The 13,049-nt window shown below is 39.8% G+C and overlaps 1 protein-coding gene across 2 annotated transcripts in view; it reads left to right on the forward strand.

Moving 5' to 3' along the window:
- KALRN (kalirin RhoGEF kinase) overlaps nt 1–13,049 on the forward strand; it is a 721,955-nt gene that overhangs the window by 112,862 nt on the left and 596,044 nt on the right. Inside the window, exon 1 of one of the 2 annotated variants that reach the window (XM_042843108.2) lies at nt 11,330–11,393. The exons of the other annotated variant lie outside the window; for it this stretch is intronic. Within the exon in view, the coding sequence (XP_042699042.2) occupies nt 11,345–11,393 (49 nt within the window). The 5' untranslated portion in view covers nt 11,330–11,344. Of the gene's footprint in view, nt 1–11,329; nt 11,394–13,049 lie in introns of those variants that run through there. 2 annotated transcript variants of the gene reach the window in all.

A 13,049-nucleotide genomic window follows, 5' to 3' on the forward strand; every position in this document is an offset into this window, starting at 1 on the left:
ACAAAGAGCAGACTGGAAGATTGCTTGATCATGTTCTTTAAGGATGTATACAGGGAGAAGATCTCATACTAAAAGGCTCTTTAATTTAACAGACATAGGTATAACAAGATGCAATGGCTGGAAGTTAGTGCCTGAGAAGTTCAAATTGTGCTATTTTTTTTTAAAAAGTGAGGTAATTAGCCATTGGAACAACTTCTAATGGATGTAGTAAATTCTTCATCATGTGAAGTCTTTCATTCAAGATTGGATGTCTTTCTAAAAGGTATGTTCTAATTCAACCACAAGTTATTGGATTCTATATAGAAATTATTGGGTGGAGTTCCATGGCCTGTGTTAAGCAGCAGGTCAGGTTGCTGATAATCAACATGGCCCCTTCTTGCCTTACAATTTGTGATTCTATGGAAAATGTTGCTTTGATTATTCTTTCGTTTACCCGCTTAACTTCAATCTATCACATTCTTTCTCTTTAAAAAATATAATGGGTATGGCAATTGATTGATATGAATTACTGGACCTTGCAGAGGAACTGAGGTATTTTAATGAGGAAAGGGTAGGGACTGGGATTGGGAGGTCATTCCATGCACAGGGATAGCATGGAAAAGTTATGTCAAGGGTTAATAAGTTTGAATATATTCAGTCAGTATGTCAATAATAATACATTTTTAACAGGATCCTATGGATTTTCTTACTCTTGCTTTCATTGTGTGTGACTTCTATACATTGGATTAAAGGCGCTACATGAAGTATAGCAAAGTCATCAAAACATTTAACTAATGTTAGCTTCATAGCACTCCTGTGATGCTGTAGGCATTGTTATTATACCTGTTTTACAGATGGGTCAATTGAAGCACAGAGACATAGGGTGACTTGTTCAAGGTCACATTGGAAATCTGTGGCATAACTAGGAATGGAACCTAGGAAGCCTAGCGGAGGAGATTATGCACTGCGTCTGAACATTTTGTCAGTTTTTAAGTTAGCTTGAAGTTGTCAACATAGTGATCTCTGATTTGGAGTACTGAGATCTACTGTTCATCTCCAAAAAATAACCTAAATAAAATGCAAGAAAAGACTATCTCAATTTGCAGCCAGTTCTTGAGCTGAAACAAGAGTGCAGCTTTGAATTATAATCATGATTAGCCGACACTGACTTGATTTGGGGGGTGGGGGGGAACCCTATAAGCACTGGTAGTGAAAGGCAATGAGTAGGTGAGCAGCTGTTGAATATTTCTTTCAGTATGTTTTCTCCCCAGAGGTGCCCTTTGTATTAGTCTCTTACCATCTGAAAAACTATAGCTTCCTAGTCAAGTCTGAACCAACATATTCTTCAGACATTTGTCATTTTCATGTGTATTAGCATGAGCTTTTATTTTTACTTTCAACAGAATAGAAATTGAGCTAACAGCTCTGTCAAGAGGGTTTTGCGTTTCATCTGGTTCCTAACCAAAAAAGTTATAAGCACACCTTCTATTTTACAAATTAATAAATAATAACATACTTTGAATATACATAGTGCTTTGCATATCTCAATTTCCCAACACTTTGGAGGGTGGATAAGCATTATCACCACCATTATACAGATAGATAAAAATGAAGGAACGAGAGGATAAGCAATTTGCCTGAGGCATCACCATGAATCAGTGTTAGGATTGGGAATAGAACTGGGATTGGGAACAGGGCCAGCTCCAGGCACCAGCTTAACAAGCAGGTGCTTGGGGCGGCCAAGGGAGAGGGGCGGCACCTGTGGCAATTCGGGGGCGGCAGGTCCCTCACTCCCTCTAGGAGCGAAGGACCTGCCGCTGAACTGCCGCCGCCGATCGCGGGTTTTTTTTGCTTGGGGCGGCAGAAATGCTGGAGCCGGCCCTGATTGGGAATGTCCATCTCAATGTACAGTCTACTAGAGCACAGGTGAGAGACCCCAGCAAGGCACCCATTCAGTCATGATTTAGGCCTACATTTTCAGAATTTGATTGATGATTCTGGAGTGGCCAACTTGATACCCATTTATGTCTGTTTTCTTTAAATGATTTGGATCTCCTCCTATTCCCATTGAAGTTAGTGTTTTGCCATTGACTTCAACAGGAGAAGAACTGAGCCCTTAGAATCATCTCCTCTAGCACAAAAGAATATGTTTGTCATTGAAGGATGAATTTTAAATTTTTAAAAGAATTCATTCTAAGTGTTAATCTTCCTTTTTTTTATTATTATTATTATTAGAGAGCATTTTGATTCAGCAGAGATTACTTAGAAGTTTCTGAAAGTTGTCCTTTAGCATTCCCTCTAGTGAACTTCAACTTTTGAAGGTATTTCAAAAGTTTAAGAAAACCATCAGAAGTCTCTTCTGGTTTAGCTCATGAGCAACACCTGCTAAGTTCAATATCCCATTGATGATGTAGAATAAATAATATTGGCAGCTTTTAGCTGGAAACTAGAAACTACAACTTTAAAATATGGGTAGAGGGTCAATAATGCATTTCTGGTGTATTAATACGTTTTTCTCTGAGGCAATGCATAGGCACTGTTGGATGGATTGGTATAATTTTTAACCTAAGCGGATATTAAAATAAATATTTAATCAGACCACTTATGGTGTGAATCAGACAGTTAAACATAAATCTTATGAATAAACTTTTCTTCTCTTGTTCTGAATATAAATGCAATATTTATTGAGGAAAATGAAGTAAAATGATTTTGGTAATTTGCAAACTAATGTGCACTCTGCTTCCATTTATGCTGCAGTCAGAAGATGAAAGTGCCTCGAGTTAGCTGCCCTTTTACAATCCATACTTTGGAAACAAAATGCAAACAAATAAGTCAGCCAATATGTTTGACTCCTGGAAGATAATACTGAAAGTCTTAAAGTGAATTGGAGAGGCACTTCTATTTCTATCAGTAATTTGTTGGTAGAGGAAATTTTTTTAAAAAATAAAAGAGAAAACCAGATTAAGGAAAATCTCCTTTAAACTGCACAATAAAAATTGCATTCTAAACATATTGAGAAAGCTGCCATACTTTGTCATTTAAGTGAACTGATTCTGGTCTAAGTAGCCGGTTTCATTGTTATTAGCCTTAGCTGGAAAGCTTGTCACATATAAAGTATGGTTAATGAGATCAGAAAGATTTCCAAAATGAGAGCTTCAGGAGACTGAACTGATTAGAAGTCAATTTTTGAAATTAGAACAATTTTAAATATCTGATGCTATTATCCAGTGTAAATTTAAATGGTAAACACTACAGCTAAGGTACAAGGAACCCATTCTGTTGTTATCCATCTCTGTGGACCAAAGTATCTTCTCTGACTTCATGGATTTAGGGGCATATAGCTCTTTTTCCTCACAGATCTCTGACATTTCTAGATGAATTCACTGGCTGGTGCCTTAATCTTGTCTTCAGGTAGATGAACTTTACAATAATGTACTGGCTTTATGGTGGAGTTTAGCACAGAATACATCTTACTGCCAACATCATCTATGGTCTTCAGGCTGAAAAACATGCTTCTAACCTCTCTTAGGTACAGCAATGGTGCTGATCCATGAGCAAGGTACCCTTAGAAGAAGTTTTTTTTTACTGGTAACTGGTTCTTGTTTTTGAACAATAAATAAGCCCCCAAGGAAATTCTAATGTTCTTTCATGTCATGCTACTGACAAAGAAACAATACCTGCTGCGCCTTGTCTGACTTCTGATACGTCAACATTCTTCCCTTTTCTGCACTTTCCCCACACTGTCATAGGCAACAGGATGAAATCTGCTTTTTGGTGCAAGAAACTGGACTGGTGCAGAGGGTCTCCAAATGTTATGGTTTTCCGTACATGTCTGAATTCTGCAGTAAAGCTGTTGGGCTTCTTATGACTTGTATCCAACTCTCCAGATACTGAGATACTTCATAGATAAGCATAGTATAAGCACTAGGATTGAGAGGTTGAACAGACAGAAAAGGAAAAAAGCAGCAGCTAGAAAGAAATTTGAACAGTGTAAAAAAGAGCACTTCTGAAGGATGTTTAAAAAATTAAAGCTGGTGGGATTTCAGACCATGGATTTTACTTGGCACAGGACATCTTTATTTTGCACAATGGAAGCAATACTGCACAGCAGTGACCAAACAAAAATGAAATCTACTTGTTTTTTATTAAATCATATTATATATGGTGTCCAACATATATGTATTATAACCAGTGTTAACCATATATAGAATGCCAAGGGACAGCTGTAATATGCACACTTTATACTTTTTTTTTTTTTTTTTTTTTTTTTTTTAAGACTATGACTTGCTCTTTTCTACAGGCCTATTCCTGGACCTATTGAGTTCAAAGGGAATTTGCCTTACCTTACTTGAGAACTGGAGTGACTCAGGAGATAAAAAATAAGAGTAAATCCAAGGGCCAGTTTCTGCCCTCTGATACATTCACACGGCTACCCTTTTGGCAAAAAATGTTGACTGTGACCCTGTCTCTGCTATGATGAATGAAAGATATAAAATATGGAAAATTCACTGGGGTAGGGAGAAACATATTGAACATTATTGGGATTTGGGTTTGCAACTGGGTTCTTCATCTGTAACCAAATTAGAGGAGACTTCAATATTATTGAAGTGACAACATTTATAATACTTATGCTATTGACATAAAAGAGTCACAAGTGATGGAACAGGAGTACTTGTGGCACCTTAGAGACTAACAAATTTATTAGAGCATAAGCTTTCGTGGGCTACAGCCCACTTCATCAGATGCATGTAGTGGAAAATACAGTAGGAAGATATATATACAGAGAACATGAAACAATGGGTGTTACACACACACACACACACACACACACACACAGAGAACATAGGGTGTATGGTGTGTGTGTGTGTGTACACACACACACCCCTACTGTATTTTCCAATACATGCATCCGATGAAGTGGGCTGTAGCCCACGAAAGCTTATGCTCAAATAAATTTGTTAGTCTCTAAGGTGCCATAAGTACTCCTGTTCTTTTTGAGGATACAGACTAACACGGCTGCTACTCTGAAACAAGTGATGGAGAAACTTCTCGCTGCATTTCAGGCTTGGATGAAATGTTTTTTGCTTGATAGTGACTGTTGCTTACTGAGCATTTTACTCTAGATACTGTCCATAAAGGGCAAAATACATTGCTGGTGTAACTCATAGCAACTCAATTGAAGTCAATAAATTTGGTTCACAGTCTCCTAGAATAGAGAAATTCAATTAGCCAGTAATGGGGTTAATGATGGGAGCACACAAATGGTTTTCAGCTTTTCTTGTTAGGGGTGTAGTTGATGGCACCTCTTTTCATGCTGACTTAATTGTGCCAGATTCTGCCACCCTGAATACACTGAACAGAACTTTACTTCACAAGCGGGCTCCTTCATTTCTGTGAGACTACTTATAGTAAAGCACTATTCAGTGTGAGGAAAGGTAGCACGGCCTGGCCTGTTGCCTTTTTATATGTTAATTCACATGAAACCTACTAATGTTTGTAGCTGTACTTTTTGAAAATCAAGTATTTATTTTTTTGTAGTGATCTTATAAAGCAGACAAATAAAAACTCCTAGTTTTTGTACCGAGATAAGGCAGACAATTTCCCCATGTAACTTAGTTATGGCTCTGTAGGGACTAATAAAAAATAAAATACTGTATCTTGTTTAAATCATTAGGTAACCTTATCCAGTATTATGGAAGAAAATATTGTAAGATTATCTGCCTGCTTTGATGTAGAAACTTTTCCTCATGTAGCTCCATTGAAAGCTCATTCATGTTGCTTTTATTATCTTATTGTTTTCACACGTGGAGCATATTATCAGCTTAGGGACAAAATGCTGCTTCCCTCTTCCTTTAAATAGAGAGCTCAGTGAAAATATTATTAATCTTTCTAGGGTGTTTACGCTGCATTACTAGTAGCAGATCCATGGCGTCAGTGTTAATGATTTTATGTAGGAAGGAATGAAATCTGTGCACTGACCCTGAAGCACTGTGAGCTTTCCAAGTATTATTTTGCCGGGCAGACATTTACTGCTGATTACTCTGGTCCTGTGAAAGGGTGTATTAACTGTAACATTGATTTTCTTGTCCTTTTACATGGATAGAAAAAAAAATGTATCGGCTACATTTTGGTTGAGGGGAAATAAAACAATGTTTTTTACCCTCAGGCGTGAGATAAAAAGAGTTTGGGGCAGGGATTGCTAAATAAAACTATGGCACTTATACTTGTGATGAGGTCTTGGGTGAATTTTTAAACTATCGTAGTACATGTACTACTTATAATCTTTGGACTAAGTTCACCCCAGGCTCCATGCTGACTTAAGCTGATGGAAACTGTCCTGGAAAGTCCATCTTCCAGGGGAGGAGGCTCTGCTGGCGGAAATTGGCTACTAAAAATGGAAGATAGCACCACTGTTCAGTGGGTAATTGTGGGTGGAAGAAGCTGTAAGCAAGTCAGCCTCTGCAAACAGGGCTCTTATGGAGTTCAGTCATAACTTATAGCTGTCTCTTGGTAGAAGAGTTCAAGGGAAGACTTGCTAAAATAATACCTGCCCTCAGGGAGTGAATTCTGTCACCAACCTGGGCTGAAGGGGGCTTAGCTGGCACAAGGAAGGTGCAATTTAACCATCGCCAGGCCAGAAAGCATGAATCTGGCCCTTCAAGTTTTAATTGTATAAGATGCAAATCTGACAACTACGGAAATGTACAGACTTATCCTTTCCAATTAGGAGTGGGCTCTTTTGTTTATCCCTTTAGCTGTGGCATTCTTGTTTGGCTGTTTCTTATCTAATCTACCTCTCTAGGCATTTCTATACGGTGCTCATTACTGTGGTATGTAAGTACTTTGTGCAGTGGTGTGAGGAATGTAGTAAAAAACCCAAGGTTGAACCATGTTGCACTAATTTCTTGCTTGTGTGGAAGATTGTGCAGAGTTTGCCTTCTGCTTTCTATATCTTAAAAGGGGATGAAGCTAGTGTGGTTATTATTTATTAGTATTATTATGTGTGATTTTTTTCAAGGGCCCAAAATGTGTTAGGTGGATTTCCAACCATAGAGGTTTCAAGCCAGAATCTCAGTTGGCATAGTTCCAATGACTTCAACAGTGCTAGTTTATACCAGATAAGGATCTGACCTTTCAGTTGCAGAACAAGGTTATGTCCAACTAATGGCAGTAAAATTCCCTCTCTTACAACTACCTCAGAAGTCAAGTATGTTTTTAGAATCTCATTTGTTTTGCACACTTTTTGGCTACTTGTTAATACTTCACACTAGCATTTGGATAGTGAAACCAAATTAGTCTGTTTCACTTTCTAATTCTCACGCACTAGCACAATCCAGGAATGGGTGGATTGCAAACATAGCAGGCGATGTATACATCCAAGCAAACATTTGACATTGAAAAAATATATAATTTCAGGGTTTGGCAATTTATAAACTTGAACAAATGCTAAATGTTGCCAACCTCGAGCAGAGATGGGCCCAGACACAATTAGCTCGTCTCTTCACATGTGGATGAGGACGATGGCCATGGGACCCAATCAGGCCACCTGGGAAAGAGAAGTGGCTGTGGAAGAGCTGGAGGATTTAGAAGATTCCTGAAGGAGACCCTGGGACATTTCTTTGTTGCCAGTTGGGGTGGAATTAGTGGAGGGTAAGTCAAAGGGACCAGGGAGAAGCACAACACAAGACCCAGATGGAAGGCTGTAGAATTCCCTTAGTCAAGAGGGTCCCCTGGTAACTGTGTGAAAGATTAAATAAATAATTTAGACCCCACCCAGAAGGGGAACTATTGTTGTGAATACCTTGGAGTGTGTGAAGTTTTTTTAAGGAGTCCGGAGAAGGGGAAACTGAGGCAGTGCTGCTGCAGAGCCACCCCAGGTCACAAAGGGGCATCTTGAGGTGGTATAAACTGTTACAAGATTCAACATGGACTCTAGTAATTACAGGGATTTCTCTCCCTCCCTTTTTCTCCAAAGAATCCCTGTTGAATGGAAACTTTGTTTTTTCTATAGTGATGACAGTCTGAAGTACTTGTTCTCCATCTGCTGAATTCCACTCAAATTGTTATTCTGCATGCCTTTTCCTTCCTTCAGCTTGTAAAACTGGCAGAAGCAAATGAATCTGTAAAATAACAGCTCTGTGTTAATAAAGCATAATTGTATCTAATGGTGGTAAAAAGAGCATTGCCCCCTCTAGGCTTTTAATACTTTAGATCTCGAGGCCACTGGGAGGAGAGGAAACTTGTTAATCTTCACCTGCCTGGTGAGGGTGGGTGAATGAACCCCATGCTAGATCCAGCAGGGAGGAGATAAAAACCCTGCCCTAAGCAAGCTAAACTTCTGCAGAAACTGCTAGGATTGCAGTGGAATGGAGCAACCTAACAACCTGGCTGCTGTCAATCTAACAAGGGCTGGTGGTGGATCAGATTGGATGTGAATGACAGACCTAGAAGGAGCATGCAAGGTGCGGTAGGAAGTGGCATTGGTATACTTCCATCTGAGTCACTAGGGGGTGCTATGGGACAGGAAGTCCTTTTTTCAGTTGTGACTAAGAGGCCCTGAATGAGCAGGACACTGAAAGTTTGATACACATCTCTTTGGTTACAAACAGATGACATCTGTCTGTAACCAAAGAACATCTCCAAGATGACTGAACTCTAGCCAGATTTCTTCAAGTAGGTTCCATTGCTTTAGCTAGCCCTTTACGCTGCATTTCAAAAACCGTTTGTATTGGAAGTAGGTAGCAAAGCTCTGGAAATTTTATTTGTTTAGTTATCCATGATGTTTCCACTATCAGGCTGTTTTTATCATTTTAAATTCTTGAGGAAACATGCACAAACAGGCTCCCTTCATGAGTGGCACATGCACTCAGAAAAGGTAGGAAGATGGGAGTGAAAATATATTAGAGATGGTCAGAACATTTTCAACAAATGTATGTTTGTTAAAATATATTGTTTTGTCAAAGCCAAAACGACGAATGACAAAGCCACTTTTGACGAAATTTTCAATAGGAAGGGTGAACTCTCTGGTCACCTCTGATGAGAGAGCGAGAGAATGAGACCCGACTCAAAAACCTGTCTTTTTGATCCAAAACAGGACATTTCAACACAATTCCTTCTTTGAAAACCTTTGAAAGCTTTGGTTTTGGTTCCAAAGTGAAATGAAAACAAATTTCAAAACCTCAAAAGTTGTCCTGAAATGGAATTGTCATTCTCCGGCCTGTTTTAAAATATACCTATAGCTATGAGCCCCACAGGCCTATGAATGTTTTATGAAAGGGAGCTGAATATTCCAGCTTTGTTTTCTTCAGTCCAAGGTGCATGCACGGTGACATACAGACTGAACAGATTTCTGAAAGACCCATGCTGATTTGCATCAAAGTTGTTTTTCCTTTGATTATTGGTTGCTGTGTTCTTCTGAGGTGAGGAAAGCTAGGCCCTCAAAGCAATAATCCCAAGCATCTGCCTGTCAGATAGAGATATGAGATTTATCAGCCAGTGCTGGAATGGGGTTCACACTTATATCATTAGCACTGCTGTCGTCTCAGGCTGGCTATAGGTGAGGTAGATGACCTCCTAAGTACATCTGCCTAAAGATGCTGGGGATTGCAGCAGGACTGTTGCTCCTAGTAATGATAGGTCTGAGAGATGCATGTTTGTTTCTGCATGTCAGTCCATGGGGTAAGCATGATTTATGTGGGGCCTGATGGAAAAACTAGACAACGGAATAAAGCCAATGAGCAGATATCATTCCCAATTTCTGAGTTGTTTAAAAAACTCCTCATTTACGTGTGTCAGAATGCAAAGATTAAGGAAGCATCAAGGCAGCGTTATCCAGTGGATTAAACCAGGGAGGGCTGAGTTCAAACTCTGGTTCTATCACTGATTTAAGGTGTAGCCTTGCTAAATTTTTCAAATGTTACTCCTGAGGGAATTCTGCACCAAAAAATTAAAAATTATGCGCACAATATTTTAAAATGCTGCAAATTTTATTCCTCAATAAATAAATGAGGCTCCACCATGGCAGTGGGGAGCACCGGCTACTGAACGTAACCCTGCATGCCCCCTATGCGTGACCTCTGTTTGGAGGGGGCAATCCCCCCCCCCCCCAACTGTACCTATGGTTCCCCCCGCCCTCCTCTCGGCCTGGCTTCCCTGCTGTTTTTTGCAGGGAAGCACAGGAATTCTGCAGGGGCATTTTCTGCGGGTGCGTAGTCATGCATAATCCCCCCAGGAGTAAAATGTGCCCATTTATTTTGGATACCCGAATTTGAGAACGCTTGAGCCTGATTTTCACAATGGCTGAGCCACCAGGAAGCCCAGGAGTCAGTGGGAGCTGCTGAGCATTTAGTTTGAGGTTTCCTCAAGTTAATAATACCTGTCATATAGTGCTTTTCTTTAGAAGATCTCAAAGTACTTTACAGAAGGTCAGTATCATTAGTTCTATTTTACAGATGGGGAAACAGAGGCACAGAAAGCTGAAGTGACATGCCCAAGGTCACCCAGCAGCAGAGAGAGGAGTAGAACCCAAATCTTCTGAGTCCCAGTCTGGTGTTCTCTTCACTAGGCCATCCTGCCAGCAGGTGAAATTTAAGTCATCTGAAGTAATTGATCACTTTTGAAAACTTTGACCTTCAACTATCTGCACAGACTCAGGCTTAAAATACACCATCAAAGTGTGCTGTGACTTATTTTTCAGTGTCTGGTAGCTTGCTACATATGTGCTAATTATTATTAAGAAGATGGTGAATTATCTGTAGAGCACAGTAGGTACAAATGACATTTAATGAAACAGGGAGAAAGGCTACGATCCTGACCTGAAGTGCCTTTAGAAGTTAATGGGAGATGCAGTTCCACATGGAATGCAGAATTTGGGCCTTTATTCAGACAAACAGGATACATGGGGCATTAGTTCCATCAGAAGGAGACATCAGTGGTGAGATGATTAATGCAGGAAGCCCTGATGCAAGAAGTCTGATTTAAGGAGGAACTTTTAAGGTGGAGAGGAGGAGAGCTCAGCGGATATGCAGGGGAAGGCTAGGGCACAGCAGGGCATGGCACAAGATGGCACAACTCTGCCCCTTCCCTTGGACTTGATATTAATAACTGGAAAAATACATTAGCTGATGCTTCACATTACCGAGTAGAGCAAAAGATGCCATAATTAAGAGAGGGCTGATGCATTATTTAAGGACAATTTGCAATTAGTGATTCTAAGTGCCACGCTATATTATTATTTTCTCTCTTCTGTCTCAGTTGAATGCAGTTGGATAATCTGCAAATTTACAATGATGGAAAAATCACTATGAACACAGCTATGGCTTTCCAAATTGAAGGGAGATGGAAGAGAAATGGGAGGCTTGCTACTATGGTTACAGAGGGAGAGAGAGAGAAAAAACTACAACAGTGGAAAACTGGTATGGCATGAGTGTCATGGATTTATAAATAAGTCAGTGTCGTAGGCGCTGATCAGCCAGAGGAGGGGGTGCCAGGAGGGAGGAAATTTGCATGTTGTTCCCTTGGGGAACATTTTTCTCTAAAGCCTTCATGTAGTGGGCAGGGTTTACCCCTTGCAGAGGAAGCAGAGGGCTGTGCCCTCCGAGTTTTACAGGTCCTAAATATCCTCTGAAGGTCAGAGCTTATGTCTCTGGCTCTGGGACCATATCCTACCATTTACCTCAGCTCCCTAGCAATGCATTAAAAAAAAAAAAAAAAATCAAGCTTTGCTGCAAGGGAACTCACAGATCTTGAACTCCCCTGTAATTCAGCACCTGGCTGTATTAACTTTCCGTAGGGTTTGGTGTGGGGTTTTGCTCTTCCCATTCTCACCCCTTCCTCATGTCCTTGAGGCCACAGAAAGCCCGCACCCTGCGTTCCAGGAGGTGGAAGTGGATAAAGGCAACTGTCCATCCCTTTCCTAATAGACAGGAGGAAAGCTCCTTAAGGTCTCACAGCCCATTGTTCATTAACAAATACATTAGGATCCCTGTCACCTTCTTGCATTGTTGGTTTATTTCTTTAATAGCTTCACCCTTTTATTTGGTTCATGGTCAAGAATTAGACATATTTGTTCATTCCATTCCATCCCCTAATGCTTAATTTATTTCTGCTGCCATTGCAGAGGTGTAAAGGTGCTCAACCTGTATTCTTATTGCAGAATATTAAATTGTGTGTGTAATATTCCAGGCAGTGATTCAGAAGTGATTAAACCAAAATAAATGCCGTGAAAGCTCACAAGCAATCAATTCACTTTTCAAAATATTTTGTCTTTTTAATATATGTGAAAATATATTTTATTTTCAAGGATGCAGTATATTTGTTTAAATCCATTGTAGAATAATCTGCCTGACATGTTCCTATAATTCTATCAACTTCATAGCGGTCACTATACATACTATAGGCACTTAATGGCAGCGGCAGGACTAGCACTCACTTTCTTTAGGTGTAAAGCCATGAGCACTTATCACTTGAAGTAAAGGAGAAGCTCCTCTTCCTGGTAGCAGAATAAGGCTGTGATTTGAAACATTGCTATTGGTTGTTTTTTTGTTTTTGTTTTTTAAATATAAGAGCTTGAATTTTATCTATAGGCCAAATTTGACTTGATCATGATCTCCTTTGGGATTGTTCTCCTCCCAACTAGTGCAGAAGAATCTTCTCTTGTGGATGTTTTCATGCAAGGGCCTATGGCTTATCTTCTCTGCATTCCATTCCCTTTGAATTATGTATGAAGGTAACCATAATCCAGAATTAATATCACAGCACTGTGGGATTCAGAGGAACATACTGAAAGCTTATTGTCCTAATGTTTTGAAAAGAGGATAAGGATGGGTGGGAAGTGGGGTGTGAAAGAGATGACTGAGAAGGGAAGCCAAATTTGATTGCTTTAAAGGGGAAATTCACCACTGAAATGAAATGAAGTGAGAACTGGATGTAAAGAAAATCATTGCCCAGATTCATAATGGCTATGGAGTTCAGGTGACTTGTTTTCTGTATGGTTCACGGAGGTGTGCAAGAGCTTGGCAACTTCTTGGTTACTGCTGATATTGCAGATATTCCTTCCTTGAGTTTCCAGT

The sequence above is a fragment of the Chrysemys picta genome, chromosome 11 (genome assembly GCF_011386835.1).
Source record: "Chrysemys picta bellii isolate R12L10 chromosome 11, ASM1138683v2, whole genome shotgun sequence".
In the NCBI taxonomy this organism is placed as follows: domain Eukaryota; kingdom Metazoa; phylum Chordata; order Testudines; family Emydidae; genus Chrysemys; species Chrysemys picta.